The following is a 25,765-nucleotide window of genomic DNA, read 5'->3' on the forward strand; positions in this document are numbered from 1 at the left end:
TTTCTTTGAAACTGTGGGAGTTCAAACTGCGATCGCCGACTTAGATTTTAGACTCATTGTTGCTTAGTAAATGCTCTCAAATGTATCTTTCACAAATGGTCTATTCACAAAGGTAAAGTTACATGTGAGTAAATCGATAAAGGGAAGCTTACTCAAACACTATTGTGTAACTTTGCTACTTTTGGATATCACCATTCACTTAATAATTATAAAAAATGTTGTATAGAATTAATTAACACAATTAATTAAACATTATTGGATAATAATTTTACAAAATGTAATGGTGTTACACTAATATTTCACTTAAAAAAGCATATTACAATATATTCCAACTTGATAAACATATTTTTACTTTTAGATATGTTTTAAAACATTTAAATAAATGTGTTCATATTTTCAAATAATGTAAATATGCAGTTCCATTTCATTTTATTTTCCATGGGGTTTTATTTGAAGTTATTACCTTGATTATTTTATATGGAAGGGTCTTACATTATCAGTGGTTAGCCATGTGTGGTGCTGGGCTTACACTACCTCAGATGAGGAATACATCTCCAATTGTTTTCATTGTAATAACTTTAGTACTGCAGCTTTTGAAAGGTAGTGGTGTCACTCTTTTGTAGACGGGTGAATATACTCTAAACACCTTCATTAACCCCTCCCCTTCAGCAGTTAGTATTTCCCATTGCAGTAAGTCCTCCCGGTCTCTCCCATATTAGCAACGCAAAGGCATTCTTATGATTGTGGAGACTCCATAGCAAGGGTGGAGATCTCTGCACAAAAGAATGATTTGGGAGGCACAGGTGGAAACACCACATGAAGGTTTGTGACTAGAATTTTGTAGTATGACAGTAGTACTATTGAATTAGAACAGAACATCCTACAAACGCATTTTTTGAATAGGCAGCTGAATATTTATTTAGATTTGGTGTCTTAAAATGTGCTCTTGATTTGATATGGCTGCAATTGTACAATGATGAAATAAGTGAGACATTTCCTACGCTTTTCCAGTTTTAAGGTTCTCTTAGTATGTTGAATGAAAAATGTTGACAGTTCATCTGGTATATGCCCTACTAAGCTTAGGGCGTGGTGTAGAAACAGCTAGTGGTTGGGAGTTGATCACCAGCTCTTTTGAACTATCTGCAATACAATCTACATATTGATATAGTTGCATTGTGAGATTTCAAGTTATGTTGAGTGTCAGAAAAGCTGAGCTAAGGCATATTAAATTGGTAGGACATTTTTTGTGACTCCCATCGACTGTCTCCAAAAACAAGGATGAATGATTACAGGGTACAGCATACCATAATCTGTGTATTTGAATTCCAAAAATTGATTTTTTCCCATTTGAGAACTTCATTTACAGAAGCAGGCACCCCAACAAACTTCCTAGAGAGGAACAGCATCCCTCTTTTAATGTTGTGCCAACTCCTTTGAGAATTGAGTAACTTTTTAAACTTTTATGAGCACAATTGCAGTGACAAACCAGTGACAAACCTCAATGCTAGTCATAAAAACAATGGAGATGCCCAATGCAAAACTTCCCCTATTTGTGATTCATAAGGAGTTGGTAAACCCTTTGTGATACAAAACAAATTACAAAATTACAATTACGAAAACATTTAAATATCACAAATTGGTGAGAGATAGATTTTTCATGCTTGCTCACTTACATGTTAACAGATGGAAGGCAGTTTGATGAACGCTCTACAAATCTCTAGTATCAACAATAGAAAAGGGACATGAACCTGCTGCTCGCATCTGGAAACTTTGAAATTAATTTCAGAAAAGTTAAACTGCTGCCCTCGGCATTAGGATAACTAACAAGGTAAGCAATAGTTGTCATTTGTAATACATCATCAGGCACTGAATACATACCTGTTGCCCTGGAGCTCACAAAACACCTTTGCTACATGACTCCATTCCAGGGCTCCAGGTTCATTTTTCCACCACTTCTCAATCTCTGTAACACACTGATCAGTAGAGCCGCCAAGAATGATGTCTGAAAAATGGTCACATGCTGGAAAAGTCCAATGTAAGTATGGAGCATAGGACAGCTCGATCAGGAGGTCCCCTTTCAAACCACCTGGTAAGAAAAATGTACGGAAATGGATTATTGATTACAATTTTTGAAGTAATTAAATCATATTAAACTCTGCTCCCCTGGTAATGTGGCACAGATCAATCAGGTTTATATTTAGAGTCAGCATGTAAAGTATTTGTGCAGCACCTAAAACAGTAAAACAGTGAAACACTACACAAAAAGAAACCACACCTGGTTGGACAGATGTAGTTTAATTTAATAAACAAAATTAGACAACAGCTACAACAATCCAAAATGGAGCAAATGAGTTATGAGTTTTTGAAGGAATAAACTGAAATGTAGCTCTTAAAAGCGAATCACTGACATAATATCGAAACACATATTATCGACCTACAAATATATCGATACAAAAATATCGATAACATTAATATAGACATCCTATACTTATCTAAAAAGTAACAAAAATATTGAATACACAATATAGATGTACATTAATATCAATATCACTAATATCGCTAACATACACATAGCATAAACATCGAAATACTAAATTATTATATCAAACTACATTAAAAAAGATACACTTGGGGGCGGATTGCGATCCTGGAAATTTTTTTCCGATTCATCGTACCGAGCGATTTTACCGTTTGAATCGTACACCCTCAGCATCACTGTACTTGCGAGCTAGTACGATTCGAACACACAGCAGTTCCCCGTCCGAATCTCACAAGGCCCATATGAATCAACAATTAGTATGAATCACACCCGGATGACGTGGTAAGGATCAATTATGTAATTATATAATATAAGAATGTTTTTATATTTAAATTAAAATGCATGGAACAACATTTTAAATAACAATAATATATATTTTGTATAGATTAACATACAGCAACATTACTGAAGGAGCAGAATTTATAACAAGACAGAAAGAAACATTTTTACTATGCTATATGGGATACACTTACACACACGAAAAGCAATTTGGATTAAAAGTTAACTGGAAATGTTGTAAATACTACTCAAATAAATGTTACGGGCATGCAACCACGAAACTACACTTGAACTATTATTTTTTTTTCCTTCCAAGAGTATTTATTAAGATTGTGGTATATTTTTGTCGTTATTTGGTCTTGGTCTGGGACCAAGACCAAAAAACTAGGTGTTAGACCTGACATCATTGGCCTGAGTCTCTCCTCCATTTTTTCTGTTTGCCTCCTCTGTTTACGATGTTTTTGCTGGAATATTGCTTTGGGCACTGTGCCACTGCTGATCAGTGCCACAGTGCAAGTGCCCCCTATGTTAAAATGTTATTGATTGGATTCCATGTTTGGCTTATTTTGTTTACTGTCAGTCCCTAGTGTAGTGCACCAGGAGTGCCAGAGCTTGTAAATACAAATGCTGCTAGTGGGCTTGCAGCACGTATTGTGCCACCCACCCACAGAAGCAGCCTGGTAAAATATGTCTAAAGGTCTGCCATTGCTAGACCTACGTGCGGTCTGGTACTGTCATGCGGGCTGCGCAAGTACACCTACTTGCCAGCCCCCAAATCTTCCCTTAACTTCATGTTAGGCACCCCTATGGTAGGCCCAAGGGCAGGGTGCATTGTTAGCATAAGGTAGGACAAGCCCTGATGTGCGTGGCATGTCCTAATAGTGAATTACAGCCATATTTGTTTTTCACTATTGTAAGGTTACCTGCTCTCCATAAGTTAGAATGGGCTGCCAGGGTTATTAAACGCTATAATCCTAGCGGGCTCGGGGAGCATGGTACAATGTTGAGTTTGGTATCCCTGAACTCAGAGTTTAATAACAAATCTGTTTGGGTGGATGGTTTTTGGACTCTGGGTTTGAAAATAGCACTTTTAGAACGTGGCTATTTTCTTGGCTGACTATTTACCGGTCTCTGCTGGTTTGGTGTGTGTGTGACAGAAGCTGGGTGGCTGCAGAGGTCTGGATGAGTCAGTGTTGGGTGAGTGAGGCATTTTGCATTGAGAGTAGGGGAAGAGTAGCTCCTGATAGCCTGCCCTGCCTGACACAATGCTGGCTCCACCGCCTGCCGGGTGACTGATGGCTCTGTGCCTGCCAGGGACAATCCTGGCTCCACCTCCTGCTGGGCGGCTGAGGACCCTGCCCTGCACAGTGAATAGGCCAGGTGCCTCGGCCTGGCCACACCCACAACATACCCAGGATGAGGGGAATTCCCCTGCATGGACAAATGGATCAAAGCAGAAAAGGGGTATAAGAGAAGGACCCCTGAACCAAAGAACTTAGATAAATTCTGACAAGGAACCCTGAACCAAGGACAAGAAGCCTGCTGATCCAAGGACTTGCCTACCCCTTCTGCCAGAGTGCTGTTTTCTGGGGGGAATCCTGCAGACACTGCTTTATTTTTGCCAAGGAACCAGGAGAGAGGAACTGAGTGTGTACTCTCAAGCTTTGCCAATGAAATCTCCAAGGGCTGGAAGGGTGCCAGCCTCCTGTTGAAGTCTCAGGGCTAAAGGACTTCACCATTTGCTGAAAGTGCTTGTTGCTGGAACTTGAAAGTCCAGCACCTCTGAAGAAATCCAGCAATCCTTACGCCGACGGACGCCGCCGAATCCAGCTCGACATTGTGAGTGCAGCTCCCGTGTCCAGCACCTTCAATGCCGCCCGCCGGGCCCGATCAAGGCTAGTAGCGAAGCCGCTACCGACGCCTCGACACCGTGCCCTCTCAACGCCGTGAGCGCTTCTCACTCTTGCAACATCAACATCGACGATGACGCCGTATCCTGCTTTGCCTCATGAGCGCTGCTCCTGCCTGACATCTGTCGACGCCGCTGCAGATCGCCCCGACTCGGAGGCCCGACGCCGGGACACCTCGACACCGTAGATCATCGTTTTCCAAGGTACTGTGTTGTGGGGGTCTGTTTCGACTCCGGGCTCAACGTAGCGCTCCTCGCGGTCGACGCGGAACCTTTGGATTAACTTTGCCTCGACGTTGTGTGAATCCTGCGGGGGTTACATTGTTGCCAAGAACAGTGATTTAAAGAAGAAGAGTTGCTTTTGTTACTAAATAGTTTGTGCTAAGAAGAAACTACACTTGAACTATTATTTTTTTTTCCTTCCGAGAGTATTTATTAAGATTGTGGTATATTTTTTTCGTTATTTGGTCTTGGTCTGGGACCAGGGGAACGAAAAGCTAGAAGTTGCAATGTCCCTAAAGTCAAGGATACCCGTAGGAGAGATCCCCCGGGGTTTGGTACCCACTGCACAAGTTCGATATCAAATTTAGACGACAGCATGCACAGGTATCAATCATTTAGTGACAATATCATGAAAATTGATTTTTATGTGACAGGAAAAGACACTACAATAAAATTTAAAAATTAAACATGAGTTTATTCCACATTCCTGAACAGATTAAAAGAAAAATGTCTTCATACAATTGCAGAGTGCATCATGTTAAACAAAAAAGTTTATACAATATTACATAAAACGTTAAAAATTTTCATGAGAACACAAAGTTACTACATCATAATGGAACTTGTACACAGTGTCTTAAAACAATTATCTAATGTATTTGACTGTCTCCAAAAATTATAACATTGACAATACTACAGATCAAACGTTTGCAAAGTTTAACATTTCTTGAACATGTTGATTATTATTTCTACATTGGAATTGTAATAGACAATATTTTATACTGGTAGTTGAGCCAGTAATCTCGTGGGGACGGACAAACTAAATAAAACAAAAAGGTTTTAATACTTCAAATAGTCAGAGGCTAAAATACACATCAACCCCAAAACCACACTCAGAGGCACCCTCCTTTACAGGCCACCAGGACCTCGCGCAAAATTCAGTGAAGACATCACGGACTTCATCACCCCACACGCGCTCCCCTCCAAAGACTACATCCTTCTGGGAGACCTCAACTTTCACCTTGAAAAGATCAACGACCACAACACCGCCATCCTCGTGGACAACCTCGCCAACCTCGGACTTAAACAACTAGTCACTTCCCCCACCCACATCGCAGGTCACACACTCGACCCCATCTTCACATCCAGCAACCATGTCTCCTTCAGCCACACCACAGAACTCCTCTGGACTGACCACAGCTGCGTTCACTTCACCTACAACAAACCAAAACCCAGCATCCACCTCCAACCTACCCTGCAAAGAAACTGGAACAAAATCACCACGGACCAAATCTCCGCATCGCTCCTTCAAAACACCCCAGCCCTCTCTTCCAACGCTAACGAAGCCGCCGCCAACCTCACCATATGGTTATCCAACACCGCTGACACCTTAGCGCCACTGAAAAAACGTCAAAACAAACCTGGCAGCAAGAAGGCCTCATGGTTCAACGATGATCTCAAAAAGTCCAAGAAACTCTGCCGCTCCCTTGAAAAGGCCTGGAAAAAAGACCCAACCACCAGCACCAAGGACGCCTTCAAAAACGCCACTCGCATTCACCACCAACTAATCCGAAAAGCCAAGAAAACAGCATTCAAGGATCGACTTGACAACAACGCTCACAACAGCAAGGAACTTTTCAACATCGTCAAGGAATTTTCCAACCCCTCGGCCAACTCCAACGACATCACCCCCTCTCAAACCCTCTGCGACTCCCTAGCCTCATTTTTCCACAACAAGATTGCAGTCATCCACAACAGCTTTGACAACCAACCCGGAAACCAACCCACCCTACTATTTGCTGATCATCTTCCCCCCGCGAACACCCTTAACGACTGGAACCCAATCTCCACTGATGACACCATCCGCCTGATGAATTCCATCCACTCAGGATCCCCCACAGACCCATGTCCTCACCACATCTTCAACAAAGCAGACTCCGTCATAGCACCGCACCTCCGAGACGTCATCAACTGCTCCTTCAACTACGCCACCTTCCCGGAAGACTGGAAACACGCTGAACTCACCGCCCTTCTGAAAAAACCCACAGCGGACCCCACCGAACTCAAAAATTACCGCCCCATCTCGCTTCTTCCATTCCCGGCCAAAGTCATCGAGAAAGCTGTCAACAACCAGCTCGCCGCCTTCCTCGAAGCCAACAAATCCCTCGACCCCTCACAATCTGGATTCCGAGCAAAACACAGCACTGAGACCGCCCTCATCGCAGCAACTGACGACATTCGAACTCTACTGGACAATGGAGACACAGTCGCCCTCATCCTCCTTGACCTATCTGCAGCATTCGACACAGTCTGCCACAAAACCCTTTTACAACGCCTCAATAACATCGGAATCCAAGGAAAAGCACTTGAATGGATCACCTCGTTCCTCACCGGAAGAACCCAGAGAGTCCGTCTTCCACCATTCACGTCAGAGGCCTCTGAAGTCATCTGCGGCGTACCACAAGGATCCTCACTCAGTCCCACCCTCTTCAATGTATACATGAGCCCCCTCGCGGCCATCGCACGCCAACACAACCTCAACATCATCTCCTACGCGGATGACACACAACTGATCCTTTCTCTCACCAATGACCCCAGCACCGCCAAAACTAGCCTACATGAAGGAATGAAAGAAGTTGCCGAATGGATGAAACAAAGCCGTCTGAAACTGAACTCAGACAAAACAGAAGTCCTCATCCTAGGTACATCCCCATCTGCATGGGACGACTCCTGGTGGCCGGAAGCCCTCAGAAAAGCACCCATCCCGACAGACCACGCACGGAACCTAGGCGTCATCCTGGATTCTTCACTCTCAATGAACAGACAAGTCAGCGCCGTATCCTCTTCCTGCTTCAACATTCTTCGCATGCTCAAAAAAACATTTCGCTGGATCCCCTCCGACACAAGGAAAACAGTCACCCACGCTCTGGTCACGAGCCGACTGGACTACGGAAACACCCTCTACGCAGGTACTACCGCAAAACTCCAGAAGAAACTCCAACGAATCCAAAACGCCTCAGCCAGACTCATATTAGACATCCCACGCAACGAACACATCTCTGGTCACCTTGAAGACCTCCACTGGCTACCCGTCAATAAGAGGATCACTTTCCGACTGCTTACCCACGCACACAAATCACTCTACGGCATTGGTCCAGAATGCCTCAACTCACGACTGTCCTTCTACACCCCCTCCCGCCAACTACGTTCCTCCAGCCAAGCCCTCGCCACTGTACCTCGCATCAACAAGACCACCATGGGAGGCAGATCCTTTTCATACCTGGCTGCTAAAACATGGAACTCACTCCCCGCTTACCTTCGCCTTACCCAGAACCACCTAGCATTCAGAAAGCAACTTAAAACGTGGATATTTGACAAGTAATCCTCCCCCCTTCCTAAGCGCCTTGAAACCCTCTGGGTATGTAGTGCGCTATATAAATTCTTTGACTTGACTTGACTTGGGTGATTTCCAATATGACCCAACCTATAGTCTAAGGGTATCTTACCTCAAAGTATTTGTTGGAATGTCTACCTCAGCTATTTATTCTGAGGTCTAAGTTGTGACAAATAGAGGTGTCCTGTTTTGGGTCAACGCTCAAAGTTACTGTAGTCCCATTTATTCGGGATATGGTAATGCCTGTCTTTATCTACAGAGGGAAAAAAAGGAAGAAGTGGGAGGATAGTATGTTATACAAACCCCACTATTTCTCATATGAGGGTGGCTTAAAAAAGCTTTGGTCACATGAATACCTTTTTATCAAGTCTTTTTCACTGTGTTGGAGGGGCCACCAGTAGGTATACGTTCACTAAAAATAAAATAAGAGAGATGTTCTAGTAGCTCTTATGAAGAATTCATTATCATAGCTAGCATACGTTTGCCCTGTAATCCATGGAACTCACCAAGAGTGCTGCTTGTGAAATCGCTGTAGCCGCGTGCTAAATGTGCTTTGTCAGCTAGTTTTAGTCGTCCCGATCTATAGAACATCTGCAAATTAATAAATCCATATTTCATTTTTGTAATTGTGTTTAAGATTTATATAAAGAGGTTTAGAGTTAATTGCCTGTGGCCTCTATTTAATCCTAGTGGCTTTCTTTATACTTCGCGGGAGTATCACATTTACTCAAAGATTTTTTATCAATGTTGGTATAGAATCTCCTTGATGTGCGGGTTAGCTTGCATATGGTGACCTGAATGTTAATAGTTTCAGTTCTATATTTGTTTTTATTTATTATCAATTTAATCTTTGTCACATAGGTATAACTATAAGAGGCGTATTATAACGCATGGTTGGCTACTCTGTTTAGAAAAAAAATATTAGCAAACAGTATTAGCAAACAGTGTTATCTATTATATCCCACACTGTTGTCAATAGTGTTGTCTCTCACTTGTTTTAATCTCCATTGACAAAAGTATTTAATATAATTTGATTTGCTCGTTGTATATTCTAGTGGGGCAGTGTTAGAATCACTTTTTTTCTACTTATTAGCCAAGTTTAGCAGCATCTAATGCGCTTCCCTAGGTTTAAAGAAACTATCTTCCCTACTTTTCTTTACGTATGGTTTAATGGTTATGTTATTTTCAATGATTTTGAACGCTTTTTAATGCAGGATGCTACGGGCAAGTCAAATAGTCATCAAGGCGCGGGGCCTCGTTACTGAAAATTAGCTTAGTTAGAAGATGTGAACTATCATGGTCACGTGATCGCGCTTTTAAAAAAAAAATGTTGTTGGTACTTAAAATTATCGTTCACCCGTTGTTTAGTAAAGGTGTTATCAGGGTGTGAATTTTATCTTGTTAGACACTTCCAACTCTCCTATGTTAAATCTCTACTGCCCGCAGTGTACTCTTTACTAAATCATTATGCCTGGTAAATCTTCAAGAAGAACAGATTTCTGGGGGTTACCTAGATTCAACATCAAGCCACATCTATTGCGCTCACCTGGATTTAAAAATCTGGCCTCCCTGCTCCTCCGTACACAGAGTCTGGGGGTTCTGGTGATTTCAGTGAAAGACGCTCCGGCCATGTACATTGGTCTTTAAATATAAGCAGCCTCCCCATTGGTCGATATCAGGAGCCATATTATTGGATGGGGTATAGTCACGTGATCGCAATATAAAATAAATGTGATAAAGTTAACATTTTATCATTCGACTAATGTTTTATTGTGATATTGTGGAGGTTTGGAGGTCTATGCTACCTATTTAGTAAAATGTACCTCTTTATCGTCAAAAGACATGAGTGATACTCGAGCTAATTGCGCAGTTTCTATAAAGTATTACAATCCCTTACAGGAACTGTCATGTTGTTAAAATTGTTTTATATTCAGGCAATCCTGTGTTAGGCATAGGGCTTCGGTGTTCATGCTCTTCATTTATGCGGGTCTTTGGGTACTTAATCTTAGGTTACCATCGGGTCCTCGTTTGTTTACGGTATTCATTTTTACTTAGTTGCCGGCAAGGCCTTTATTGACAATGTATAAAACTTTATTAGTCAACGATAACCTTCCTGGGTTTGGAATGGCATCATCATAATTTGTGACATTTGATGCTATGTGAAAGGAAGTTAAATGGTTGCATAAACTCAGAATGATTATTTGGTTCATTGCGATAGTACTGGTATAATAAATGTTTACCAGATAGTAAGGGCACAGTTGAGGGGTGGATCAAGGGCAGCAAGGTGACCACTTACGAGCAACTCTTTGATCTTATTGTGTGGGAGCACCTTTCTAACAACTGCTTCGTCGAGCTCAGGCAGCACCTCCTCGACAGTAAACTGACTGAACCCCGGCAACTCGCCGCCGAAGCTGACCGATGGGAAAGCACCCGAGTTGCCCGAAACAGGCCCAGCGAACAGAACAGAGCCAACCAAGGACCCCATCGCCCCCGAGGGGGAGGAGGAGGCCAGGGTCGGGGCAGAGACGCCGTCCCGGTGGCTCCCGCCAGCAACACCCCGCCCCCGGCTGGCAGGGGAAACCCCCCGATGCGTCCAGGGTTCTGAGCCAACGTCATTTGCCACCGATGCCAGCGACCCGGCCACTACGCCAATGACCCTAATTGCCCGAAGAACCAGAACCCTATGCCCCGCCAGGTCGCTGCCGCCGCCCTGTGGGAAGAGCAAACCCCAGAAGATCCTGAAGAGTACGAGGCCGACCAGCCCGAGTGGGAACCGGCCGCCATGTCCCTGGTCTGCCTAGGAGAAAGAGACATGATTCCGCGGGCCCCCCTACCCGCCAATACGCGAAAATACAGCCAGTGGGTCAACATTAATGGACGCCGGGCTGAAGCCCTACGCGACACCGGGGCCAGTGTGACGGCAGTCCGCTGTCATCTGGTGACCCCGGATCAGATCTTGCCGAACATCCTTTGCCCCGTCCGATCAGCCGACAACTCAGAGAGCCTGTGTCGGATAGTCTGCGTCCCCTTCGAGTGGGGAGGAGTGTCCGGAATGCTGAAGGTGACTGTCCACGATGATGCACAAGTGGACTGCCTCCTGGGGAACGACCTCAAAAGTTCCCCCTGGGCAGCCTTCGAAAGAAGAGAGCACCTGGGGATGTTGGGCCTCCCTGAATGGGCCTGCATATCAACCCGGTCCATGGCCGCCCGTGCCATCCCCAGTCCCGAAGAACCCGAATGGCCAGAACCTCCTCCCCCCGATCGTCACGGAGGGAGCCGCCCTAAGAGCCAATCCCAAAGAGCGAAATGAAGAAGGGCCCGTTCAACTCCAGGACCTTCCCGAACTGGCCCAGTGGCGGCAAGAGGGTGGTCCCACCCAGGAACAGTTCCGACAAGAGCAGAAGACCTGTCCCTCCCTCGAGGGACTCCGGCAGCAAGCCCTCGCCCAGAGCGCAGGTGACACCTCCGGGACCCACTGGATTTATTGGGACAATGACCTGCTTTACAGTGAGCAAAGAATTGCTGAACTGGGGGCCAGTCGAATGCTGGTGGTGCCCCTCCGCTTCAGAGACTTCCTTTTGAACTTGGCACACGATGTCTCCCTTGCTGGGCACCTGGGGCAAGACAAAACGTACAACCGCCTAGTAACTCACTTCTACTGGCCCAAAATGCGAAATGATGTCTCCAACCACTGCTGGGCCTGCCCCACCTGCCAGGCCAGCGGGAAGAGCGGCCGAAAGATCAAAGCACCCTTGCAACCCTTTCCCGTCATCACTACCCCGTTCAAACGGGTGGGAATAGACATTGTGGGGCCCCTGGACCCCCGAACGGCACAGGGGCACCGGTTCATCCGAGTCCTGGTGGACCATGCCACCCGCTATCCCGAGGCCATTCCTCTTCGGACCGTGACAGCACCCGTGGTAGGCCAAGCCTTGATGGGGATCTTCTCTCGAGTGGGCTTCCCCCGGGAAGTCGTCAGCGACAGGGGCACGAACTTTATCTCGAAGTACATGAGGTCTCTCTGGCAACAGTGCGGGGTCACCTACAGATTCACGACCCCGTATCACCCACAAGGAAATGGACTGGTCAAGCGGTTTAACCGCACTCTCAAGGGAATGATCATGGGTCTAGAAGAACCCCTACGTCGCCAATTGGACGTGCTGCTCCCGTGCCTCCTCTTCGCCTATCGAGAAGTTCCCCAGAAATCCCTCGGCTTCAGCCCCTTTGAGCTCCTGTACGGACACCCCGTCCGGGGCCCCCTCAGCCTAGTCAAGGAAGGCTGGGAGAATGCCCCCCAGAAGGCTCCTACAGATGTATATAAGTATCTCCTGACCCTCCGCAACCAGACCCGGCGATTCAGGGAACTCCCCAAAGCCAACCTGGAGGCCAGTCAGGAGGACATGAAGAAATGGTTCGATCAGCATGCCTCCTCCATCGAGTTCGAACCAGGCCAACAAGTCTGGGTGATGTCTCCAGTCGAGCCCTGTGCCCTGCAGGACAAATGGACAGGACCTTTCAAGGTGATCGAGCGCAAGGGCCCTCTCACCTACCTAATAGACATGGAGTCCTCCCGGAACCCCCTACTAGTCATCCACGCCAATAGACTCAAACCCCACTTCGTACACCCGAAACTCAGCCTACTGATGGCGACAGATAGTGGGATGGAAGAAGACTCCGAGCCCCTCCCTGACCTACTGAGGACCCGTGAAAAAGATGGCTCAGTGGAAGGGGTCAGACTCTCCGATGCCTTGTCCCTGGAGCAACGCCAAGACTGTCGAGCTCTCCTGCTACAATTTGCAAACCTGTTCTCCCTCACCCCCGGGGTCACCCCGTGGTGCCTTCATGACGTGGACACCGGGGATAGTCCACCCATTCGACAAAGGGCGTACCGAGTGCCAGATCGGGTGCGCGCCTGCATCCAGAACAAAGTCACCAAAATGCTGGCTCTAGGAGTAATCGAGCCCCCCGACAGCCCCTGGGCCAGCCCAGTCGTACTAGTCCCCAAGCCCCCGAGCTCCGGTTCTGTGTGGACTATCGGGGCCTGAACGCCGTTACCTGAACAGACGCTCGCCCCATCCCCCGGGCGGATGAGCTGGTTGACGGCATGGGGGCTGCCCGGTACCTGAGCATCTTCGATCTAACAGCGGGCTACTGGCAAATCGGCCTCACCCCCAGGGCCCAAGAACGATCCGCCTTCTCGACCCCGGATGGCCACTACCACTTCAAAGTGATGCCATTCGGCATGAAAAACGCTCCAGCTACCTTCCAGCGACTCGTGAACCAGGTACTGGCGGGCCTCGAAGAATTCAGCGCTGCCTACCTGGACGATATCGCTGTGTACAGCCGCCACTGGGCAGACCACCTTCACCACCTTCACTTCACCAGCAGGCCGGCCTCACCATCAAAGCCAGCAAATGCCAGATTGGCCAGGGGTCCGTGACCTACCTCGGACACCAAGTGGGGAGCGGTCTGGTGGCCCCCCTTCAGCTCAAGATCGCTGCCAACCAGTCCTGTCACCCAAACCGAGGTCCGAGCCTTCCTGGGGCTCACCGGATACTACCGCCGGTTTGTGAAGGACTATGGCAGCATTGTGGGGCCCCTCACAGAACTCACATCCAAGAAAAACCCCAAAACAGTCCACTGGACTCCGGACTGTCAAGCGGCCTTCGAGAAGTTGAAGACCGCTATGTGCACCGCCCCCGTGCTCCAGGCCCCCGACTACAGCCGGGAATTCATAGTCCAGACGGACGCCTCAGATCATGGCGTTGGGGCAGTCCTCTCTCAACTTAACGCCGAGGGAGTCGATCAGCCAGTGGCCTTCATCAGCCGACGCCTGCTGGCTCGAGAACAGCTCTGGAGCACCATCGAGCGGGAGGCCTTCGCAGTGGTATGGGCCCTCAAGAAACTCAGGCCCTACCTCTTCGGTACCCATTTCAGGGTACAGACAGACCACAGACCCCTGCAATGGCTGATGCAAATGCGGGGGGAGAACCCAAAACTGTTGCGATGGTCCATCTCCTTGCAGGCGATGGACTTCACTGTGGAGCATCGTCCTGGCCAGGACCACGCCAACGCGGACGGCCTGTCACGCTTTTTCCGCCTCGGCGAGGAGAGTACCCAAGAGGATGGGTGACTCTCCCTGCCTTCAGCTGGGGGGGACGCATGTTGGACAGGCCTCATGAACGGCCCGCTCCCTCCCCGCATGATAAGGCCCGAACGCCGGCTCTCCCTGTATCCCCAGAAGGAACCATCCCGGCAACCCACCGAGGCCACCCGCAACCCATCCCCAACGGGACGCCTGCTCCCAAGCATCCCGGCATCGGCTGACCCGGGTCCCCGCCAGCACCATTGCCCGGCCCAGCCGCCATCTTTGGACACTGCATCACGAGGCCGCGTGGCCTCGGCGCGACCCCAACCATGGGCCTGGCCAGGCCCCGACATCGAGGCACCACCATCCACTCAGGAGGTGAAGAGACCACTTGGCAGGTCAATGGGAGGAAGGAGTGTCAATGGCTCTCCCCCGCCAGGTGCTGATCGCCCCCGGCCTCCCCGGGCGCTGGCTCCACCCCCCTGTTGGGTGTCTGGACTCCCTCACCCCGGACCTCCCGACCTCCAAGCGCGAGGGTCCGGACATCAAAGGAGGCCAGACCTATAACTGGGGAGCTCCAGAGCAGGAAGGCAGTTGTATCCTGGAGTCGAGAGACACCTTGAAGAACTCATCCCTGACGGACTGCTGGCGCTGCCGCAGCCTTGCCTTGCAAACCATCCCCGAAGCCTGCTGGCGCTGCCGCGGCCCTCTGCAACGTGCATCTTCATCGGGACCTGCTGGCGCTGCCGTGCCCCATCCTTGTGAACCATCGCTCTTGCCTGCTGGCGCTGCCGCGGCCTTCTGCAACGTGAAGTCATCCTTGCCTGCTGGCGCTGCCACGGCCTTCTGCAACGTGAAATCATCCCAGCCTGCTGGCGCTGCCGCGGCCCTCCTTGCCGAGAACTTTCATCCAAGCCAACTGGCGCTGCCGCGGCCCTCCTTGCTGAGAACTATCTCCAAGCCTGCTGGCGCTGCCGCGGCCCGACCTTGCAGACACCTGAGCTTGAGGATTGTGAGCTCCTTCTGGCCGCCCCTGTAAAGCACCAGTACCAAGACTGTCCCGCTACCCCTTACCCTACAGAGACTAGAATTGGGAGGACCCTTGTGTCCTGCCCCCACTGTATCGTTGATAACCTTACCACAAGAATCCTATATAAAGTGTGCAGATCGCATCCTTGTGTGGTGTCCCTTTGTGGGGGGGGAAGTTACTTGTCTGAACCATCGCCGGAGGGGTCCTCACCGGAGACCTCTCCCCCTGTACTCGGCCGACCCTCAGGGTCCCCGTCTAACAGTCAGTATCTGATTTATGTTTACCACTAAGCAGACTGTTTCGATTATAGTATTTTGCCCGTTTGTATGCATGCCTTATCATACGTTTGGGATTTCCTCTTTCAATAAATTTTTGTTGAAGGGAGCTTGCATGTTTGTCAAAGTCTTGGATCATTCTGCAGTTGCGCTTTAATCATAGGAACTGACCGAAAGGAATATTAGTGATTTGACTTGGGGGGTGATTACTGGAAAAATGAAGGATAGTGTTTTTGTCAGTGGGTTTAGTGAAAAGTTCTACCTTGATATGTCCATCAACATGTTTAATTATCAGATCCAAGAAATCACACTGTTGTTTGTTAGTGTGAGAGGTGAAATTAAGATTTGCATCTCCTAGGTTTAGCCAACTAATGAATTCATCTAACATCTCTGATAGCCCCGTCCAGATGAAAAAAACATCATCAATGTAACGGGACCACTCAGAGATGTTTTCAGCAAAGGATGCAAGGTCGTTGTAGATGTGATGTTCTTCGAACCTGGAGACATAAAGACATGCCAGACTGGGAGCACATGTGGCTCCCATGCTGGTACCTTTAACCTGTTTATATAGATCATTGTTGAATAAAAAGATGTTATTTTTAAGCACCATGGATACGCAATCTATGATAAAGGTTTCATGAGCATTAGGGTCTCTTTCTTCTGTGCTGAACATGGATTTAATCATTTCAATTGTGGCGTCCTGGGGAATATTGGTATAGAGTGCCTTGATATCTAGTGTTACCAAGACTTGGGTTTCAGGGTTGAATTCAACGCCTTCCAACTTCTTTATTATAGCTGTCGTATATTTTATGTATGCCTTTTGAAAAATTACGAGAGGCTGTAAGAATACATCTGCATACTTGCTTAATGGTTCGGTGAGTGATCCTATGCTAGAAACGATTGGTCTCATTGGCGGATTGATACTGCTCTTATGGACCTTACGCAGTCCATATAGGGCTGGGATAGTTGGATTGGTATTATTTAAGAAGTGGAATTGATCTTCACAGATGACGTCATCTTCTTCAGCTTGTGTCAAAAGAGTTTGTATTGATGTTTTTAAATGAGTCCATTCACAGAAATTAGATCATTTGTAATGTTCCCTATTGTGTAATAGGAAATACATTCTGTTGTTGTAGTCAAGAGTATCCATGACAACAAAACCCCCGCCTTTATCGGCTGGCTTGATTGTTAGGTTGGTATTGTTCTGTAGTGTCTGGAGAGCAACTTTTTCTTCTCTAGTAAGATTATGTTTTGTCCATTGTTTCTGTCTCAAAAGGTCATCCACGCTTTTATCAACACTGCGTTCAAAGGCTTCAATATCTTTTGGTACCATACTAATATTAGGAGTCAAGATTGATTTATTTTTTTAAACAGATTCATTAGCCCTAGTCTGCCTTTCTTTGCCTTCAAAGAAGATTGCCAGACGGATCTTCCTGAAGAAGCTCTCTAGGTCTCTTTCAAGCGAATATCTGTCAACTGTAGCAGAGACCGCAAAGCCTAAGCCCTTCTCTAAAAGGGTGATTTCGCTATCTGTGAGTTTGTGTGCTGACAGTTTAATGATAGGTGCTTTTTTGGAGTTCGCTAATCCCAGTTTTTCTGACTCCTCGTGTGAGGACGTCAAAGGAATTGGGGAGTTTGATTGTAGTTGCCCCGACCCCTTCCTTTCCCTCGTTGCTGGCCAAAAGTTTGTTGGCGTGAGTCTAAAAAAGAAAGGCCTTCTTTGTTGGGACCTACACTTGGTTCTTTTGAGTTTCTGCCCTCGTCATGGCACTCACTTTCCAAATCTGAACTGGTATATGATGTATCAAAAAACCGGACTCTCTTCCTAGGGTTATTATGTGGTTGGTAGCGAGGTTGGTTTTGTCAAAACTTCTAATAATTGAGACAGAATTCGAAATTTTAGTTATCGAACGTAAAGATATTGAAGAGATGGAAGCAAAATTCATGAATGATACGGCATTACTGGATGCCAAACAAAAATTAGAAGAAATCCAAAAAGATGTAACAGGCTACAGTGATTATCTAACTAACAAGAAAACTTACAAATTACGCAAGGATATCCAAAACTATAAACTAGAATATGTGTATCCTTATCTTCAACAAGATTTATATGACAGACCCAGGGACACATATCAACCTTGCAGACATTGACACTTGTAATAAAATACAAATCAAAAATATTAATAATAAAAACATTACCCACCCACAATGAATAAAAATAAATAAACTTACCAAGCATATTATAAAGACTATACAATCTATTTTCAGCCAATATAATCCATAGAAAAATGAAAAAATACAATTGCAAAAATGAATAAACCATGTAACGAAGGTCCCTTAGAAATCCATAAAAAAAAAAAATGTATAAAAAAGTAAAAAAGGCTACAGGGAAACCGAATCATTTAAAGAAGTGTTAAAAATATATTAGTTAATAAAACTAATAAACAGTTTTTTTTTTTTAAAAAAAAGACTCCTTCCGATACAAAGAACTCCTGAAATTAAAAACACTAAAAACAAAAGCACATGCATTCCCACCCACACGAAACAACGCATAAACACTCACAAACAATAATACTAACTTTAAATTTCATCAAAATATACTTTAAACACTGTAATTCTAACTCTCCAAACAGGCCTAGACAATATAACATAAAAAAAACGCCAGATTCAAATAATTTACTTCTAATTACACTAAACAGTATTAAACTAGTATCAAAATTAATATAAAAGACACATAAAAGATATAAAACAAACCTTACCTTTAGCAACTTGAAGTGTCTCCCAATCGCGAGCTTCTCTTCAACCCAAATGACACAAAACAACATAATGCGGTTACAAAATAGAAGACCCAAAACATAATAAAAAGGTTAACATTAAAAATATATCATTTAATGCATTAAAATATTACTTGACATGTACAAAAATGAAAAAATATTTCTATAAAATAGTCCTTTTTTTACTTGTATTAAAAAATGCAACAAAATATAACTATATTGTGAAATTATAAAAATAAATAAGTATTATAATACAAAATAATATTTATTATGAATAAAAGTACAGGTAAGTGAATTATATAATTAATTATCTGTTTTTAATTTACTTTTACTTGAAAATGTTGTTTAAAATGTAATAATAATATGTTAAATATTAATATTAATTTAAAATAATTAATATGTATTCAAAACATGTATTAAAATGTTGAAAACATGTACATTTTATGCAATGAATGGAAACTTTCTTTTTATAACTGTATACAATACCTACTACTGTATTAAATATAATTTGTTAAAAAATTGTACACACTTTGAAAAATGTAAAAATAAATTGTAAAATGTACATAACATATGTTCCAAAATATATGCATTATAATATTTGTATAAAATAAAAATATAATAACAATGTTTTCTGTTTCATCCTACTAATATTAATAAAAATATAAAGAATATAACAACTCCAATAAAAACTGTGTGAATACTATTTATTTGACTTTATTTCCATTTGATACAATTTATAAACATAAAAAATCACTTATTCTAACACACATTATAATATAAAAAAGGAATACTCAATATATTAACTCCTATTTGACAAATGCTAAATACAATATTATCTAAAAATACATTTTAATGTATTAAAAATATTATAAAATTCGGGTAGATGCTGGACACTAATCACACATAATTTACTATTCTAACTCCAGTCTATTTAAAACTGAATAATTTACTATTTCCACTCCAGTCTACATTAAATTGGGGTAGGTGCTAAAAACTAATTAAAGCGGTTAGGAAAGCATTCCCACCTAAGACCTGATTCTGATGCATTTAGGAAGGCCTCCTAACAGCATTTGCTCCTTCCAAATTGGATCGGGAACATGTCTTCCTAACCAAGGGCCAAAGTATGATGTGGTTTCCAGTCAATTGGATGCTGGTTGGAAATCTTGAAGCTTTCCAACCCGCATCAGAATCGGCCCCTAAATTGTGGTAGGTGCTGGACACTAATCAAAAATAATTCACTATTCACACTCCAGTTAACCAAAAAATCTAAATGTTTTAAATTATTTAAAATATTACAGTTAAAAATCGTATTTATTAAACAACTGTACACACTTATGCCCTATGAACTAAAAATGTCAAACCTAAAATTGATTTTCAAATCATGTTTTACTATTCAATTTTATAATTGTTATTACATTCTAAATTGTATAGAAATCTGTAAAAATATGACATTTATAATATATATTTTGAAACACTGCACGCCCCTATCCCCTATAAAATCAAAATCCCACTGATAAAAATGTTTTTCTAATTTATTTTTAATATTTACATTTAAAAAAAAAATATTAAAAAATGTCAAAAAATTTTAAAAATAGATATTTTGATTAGTCACCCTGGAAAGCATAATACGCCAACTGGAGTTATCTGGGTATGCTTCACCGGAACAATTACAACAGTTCAGGCCAACCACGATGGAGCCTGGTCCAGATAAGGGGATCAGGATTGACCCGCTTCAAAAGTTCCTTAAGTGCATCATTGATGGGGCAGAGATGCAAGAAGCAAAGGGGTGATGTGTCGGTTTTAATCTATAGGATGATGGTGATGCATCAGTTCTGACCCGCGCAAAGTCAAAGCATCAGAATTGTTGTCACTGTGCCACAGAGTCAGAGATGCATCACAGTCAATCCTCTTATTGGTGGTGATGCATCTGTTGTTGTAGTTGTACACTGGTTCTGAGCTGCTCTGTCAATGGCAATGCATAGAGTCTGCTGGAGAAGCACTTCAGGCCCATTTACAAGGGTCCAGGAGTAGGCTGGCACCACTTGGCAGGGCAGACTCACAGAGGGCAGATAGCAGGTGCTGCTGCAGGCTGGATGGGAGTTTTTTATGCCCCTGAGGCATCAGAACAGGATGTAACCCAGCAAGCAGATTAACACAGCAGAAAAGCAGTTCTTCCAGAAGAGCAGTCCAGCAGAGTGATAGTCCTTGAGCAGCACATCAGTTTGTCCTCCTGCCAGACTATGCACTGGGCACAAAATATACTGAGTGAATTCAAAAGTCCAGACCTTTTACCCAGTGGGGCCTTTGAAGTGGGCAAGACATCAAAGAGGGGTGTGAAGTGCACAGAGGTCCTCCCTTCTTACCCTGGCTCCAGAATCACTGCAATGGTGTTTTCAAGCATTTCGCTCAGGATGGCCCTTCAGGATGTGGATGGCCTGTGAAGTTACAAGTAATCTCCCTTTGTTTGTAGTTGTTCAGAAAAAATGCACAGACCCCCAGCTATCACACATCCCAGATGTGCATTGGAGAAATGCTAGAGGCGCACAGGCCTAAACTGAAAATGTACATTCTATCTAAAAGTTTCATTTTTAAATTTGGAATAATACATTTTACTTTACCATTAAAGTGGATTTATTATTACCATTCTATTGGTACTACTACAGCAGGCCACCACCTGACCCTTGTCTCCTGGTGTCTGTTTGATTGAAATCTTGTGTTCTCTAAGGGCCCAAGAGAACGGCTCGTCAAACCATATTGGGCCATCCATGTTAGGAGGGCTTGCCTGTACTGTTAATAAACTGCCCACTAAGGGGCCGATTCTGATTCCGTTCGGAAATGGACCCGACCGACTCATCCCGGGAATGGAGTCTGATCGACTGTGATTTCAACATTTGCCATAATTTATATAGGCTGTTGGTTTTTGGAATAATTCCAATTCCTGATTTGAAGTTTGTAAATACCTATCTCCTGTTTAAGTCTGTGTAATTTCCCTAACTTTTTCACAGCCTTTGAGCACCACTCCTTCCTTCCCTTTCCCTTTCCCAACTTGGGGCTATTTCAATTTTTCACTCTTTCTACAGTGATTGTAAAATGCTTCACTAAGTCAAACGTAGTGTTGTTAAATAAATGACAACATTCTTACAAGAATTATTTTTGATCTTTATTTGAATTTGCAATTGTGTTACTGTGTGTCAACACTTTCTCCTTACGGGGACCCCCTATTTACATTTACCACACAACGCCCAGGTCCCCGTGACTGCATGGGTTCAACCCACCTTTGTAATGTGATCGACACCTACAGGCACCGTATTACCCATGCAGTACGATGTAAAGCCCGTGACCTACAATTGAGTTGAGCGGAAAACAAGCCGTACGACCTAGCAGTACAAAAAACAACTATCAGGCTGGAAAATGGACACAAGCCGCACAGACCAAAACGAACCCGGAATTAACCCGACCGATCCATACCCACGACGTCCGACACGCACAGTATGATGCAAAACGCATGAAACCCGACCGATTCGAACTGAGCCCGAAAACGTACCTGAAGCGAGAGAAACCTCTGCGATAGACTTGCATGCAACATAGAACACATTCAGCGTGAAAGACATGTAGCAGACCGGATAAGCCAACCTTAGTGTCCGACATGGTCAGAAGACAGTCTCCTACATGACCACAGAAAACAATGGAAAAACACAAATAAAGGACCAGTCAACTAATGACAAAGTCAATAAATAAAAAAAAACACTGTCAAACCCACAACTACACCTATAAAAAGGGCAACATACTCTACCATGATCCTTTGCAAATACTGCAGAGCAGCCAGCACAGAACAACTTGAGACACAGACACACACACACTCACCCATCACACAATCTACACACCATCAACATCCCTCCAAAAGCTCTCACACATACGGCTACCAAAACAAACACCCATCCACCCACCCTCATTTGTACCCCCACACCCACCCACCCACACACATATCTCCTATACACCACCCATCACCATGCCCCCTAAGAAGAATGCACAGTTCAAAGACACTGGCCTAGAAATATTGGTAGATGAGATCCTCAGAGTGGAGCCACATTTGTTTGGCACATTGGTACAAAGGACCCACCTTGTCGCAGAAAACCAAGATGTGGGAGAGGATTGTGGACAAGGTGAGCGCTCAAGCACCAGCGTATCGCACCAAGACTGACATCCAGAACAGGTGGTTTGGCGTGTGCAGGAGGCTCAAGAAGCTCCTCCAAAAGGAACACGCCTTGAGCCAGTCTACTTCAGGTCCTGGGAGGAGAAAGTGCGGGACCTCCTACCACCAGAGGGCATCCATGGCCTAGGAGATATACCAGAGCCTGGTGAGTACACAACCAAAACACTCAATATTGTGTTGCAATACACACACATCATTGTTAAGGGGACTGAGTGACAGGAAGGAATAGTGGTTATGCTGGTGAAGTGAGTGCATACAAAAGCATTATGGGGTTGTTGTCACAGATAATGAACCCCTCTTCCAATTGGACCATCAACACCTCTCTGAAGAATGCTCACCTCAGAAGTGCTGGAAATGGCCTTGAAAGTACTCTGTTACTGGGCATTTTTGTGGGGAGCATAAGGCCCTGCTGGGAATTGACCACCACCAAACACCAGAACTCCACCGCACCAGGGTTGTTCACTGTTGGTCAGCATGTTGCAGCCCCATGGGATCCTACAGCCTATTTTTCCTCTGGACACTACTGGGGAAGCAGCCAGTCAACCTCCAGGTGGAAGCACATCATATTGACCCTAATAAAATGCTGCTACAGTACACTGAGGCTGAGAATCAAGATGCAGTGCCCCATTCATGTGTACGTGTATGAGGGTATCTATAGTGAATGGAAAATGTAATTACCATGGTTGCACAGGATGAGTGATCCATTCCCTCCTTCTTCATTGTTAGTACTACCCATTGCAAGCTGATGTATCTATAGCTAAATACATATGTAAATCATGATGCCTGTAGTAACATCACTGACAATATGTGTCTCTTCCAAACACAGGTGCCACTGAGGACACAGCAGCAAGTGAAGAGGAGTCCCTGTCCCAGGCTATGGTGGAGGATGCGCTCTCTGGTGTGGATCTGGCTCTGTACTCTTCGGATAAAGAACTACCTGGGGCCTCGGGAGTGAGTCATCATGCAGCCCCACTTTCAGTAACATCTGCACCCCCTGCAGCCACGCCAACAACATCTGGCCCAGACCTAACACCCAAGCCAACAAGGACAGACCGACAACACCAATTTCAAACAGTATAGCGACCCCGGCCACCCAGGAAGGTACGGACAACAACAGCAGTATCAACACCCAAGGTGGCCCAGGGTCAATTGAGCGTGCCACCACAGGACCTGCACGTGTGTCTAGGGGTGGTGGGAGTGGTGTTAGTCAGAGGTCATGGCCTGCAGAGGGGACTGGACTGCATGATGACCCCTAACTGGATAGCACCGGAGGATTCAGCCATGTAGTGGAGATCCTCAAGGACATGCAACAGAAGCAGGCTGGCCATCATGCATGCATGCATGCATGCATGGAGGCCAAGAGGGACAAACTTACGGCCTACATACCGACATCTTGACCTGTCTCCCCCAGATCAGCAGAAATGTGTCCACACCTACTTGTGTGCCCACACCATCTCTTGCAACAACATCTGCAAATGCCACAGGGAGGGAGGATGCATCTGGTGGAGAGTCCATTGCAACGTTGTCGCCTGCTCCTGAAGATTTCCCCCAGAAGAAGAAGAGGGGTCGTCTGAAGAAGGTCAAGTAAACCAGAGTTGTCCCTTCACATCCCCCAGGAACCAAGATCCTGTTTTGGATATTGGTCTTCATGTGCAAAGCGTTTACCTTGTTCCACATGACACAACTCCCCAACATAACATGGAGGGTCCATGTTGTTCTAATGTAGAAGATGAATGTGGACTTCACTCTGGACATTTCATCTACCAAGACTTCTAACTCATCAATGAACTTTGGGTTCAAAACCTCATGTACAGTACAATCTCCACACATGTATGTAAATAAACTCACTATCACACTATACTTGCCTATGTTGTGATTCCAAATTTGTATGTGTCGTGGAGCTGATGAAAGTCTGAAGTACACAGTGCATGCAACATACTACTGCAATGTCATTGGTGTTATGTGAGTCATGTTTGATGGGAAAAATAAGAGGGAGACACACCAATAGGGCACCACAACACATACTCACTATGGACATGTAACACATTGCCTACAAAGATGTTTGCCAGACATACGGTGGAATGCACAGACACCACACCTTCCCACAGTCAGTGCTACCAGGCCCACAGGTGAGGTAAACAAATGTCAGTCAGATGTGTGAAGACAGGTACCACACATAACCAAGTGAAGCACAGGTTCATTACACATCAGAAACAATTTTATTACACAACAATAGCAAGGTGAATCCACATTACAGTGGGCCAATGGTCACCAAGTGTCATCAAATTGACCTTCAGGGGTGGGTGGTACATCACATGACAGCATACTGGAAGTTCCACCCTGGCATTGGCTACTGGTTGTTGTGTGTCAGACGTGATGAAGCAACTGCCAAAGTACCTTGTGAAGGACAGAAATGAGACACTCATAAGCACACCTGAACATGATAGAAATGCAAAACACATACACTAGAAACCTACACTGTAACAAATTAGCATGTCAACACTATTGTGGAGCACAGACCATCTAACAGGCCACATCACTGTATGCATCCAGTCAAGTACCACACAGACAACCTCAAACAGCAACTGAGCTGCACAAACACATCACAGGCTAACTCAGGGCATTGACATGACAACCCTGTGAACTAACACTCAGTTGAAGACGTTTTTGATGAACTGTGTGTGGACCTCACCCTCATCATCAACAGGTGCTGGATGTTGGTCATCGTTGTCCTGTATGAGAGGCACCTTCTTCCGCACTGCCATGTTGTGGAGCATGCAGCAGACGATGATGATCTTGCACACCTTTGCAAGCTCATATGGGAGGGCCCCTCCGGTCTTGTCCAGGCAGCAGAAGTGGCTTTCAGGGGACCAAATGTACGCTCAATCACTCGCCTGGTTCCGCCATGTGCCTCATTGTAGCTCATCTCGGATGCTGTCACAGGGTTCCTGAGGGGTGTCAGCAACCATGGCAGGTTGTGGTATCCAGAGTCACCTACATACAAAGAATTACAGATTAGTTGAGTTTTGTAAGGGGTTGGGAGAC

General features: G+C 45.0%; 1 protein-coding gene across 1 annotated transcript in view; it reads right to left on the bottom strand.

Moving 5' to 3' along the window:
* The window catches only part of LOC147718252 (nicotinamide N-methyltransferase-like), a 108,323-nt gene that overhangs the window by 68,375 nt on the left and 14,183 nt on the right, over positions 1 to 25,765 (bottom strand). Inside the window, exon 2 of the mRNA XM_086918246.1 lies at positions 1,879 to 2,086. Coding sequence (XP_086774372.1) covers positions 1,879 to 2,086 — 208 coding nt within the window. The remainder of the gene's footprint in view (positions 1 to 1,878; positions 2,087 to 25,765) is intronic.

The sequence above is a fragment of the Lissotriton vulgaris genome, chromosome 4_1 (assembly GCF_964263255.1).
Source record: "Lissotriton vulgaris chromosome 4_1, aLisVul1.2, whole genome shotgun sequence".
In the NCBI taxonomy this organism is placed as follows: domain Eukaryota; kingdom Metazoa; phylum Chordata; class Amphibia; order Caudata; family Salamandridae; genus Lissotriton; species Lissotriton vulgaris.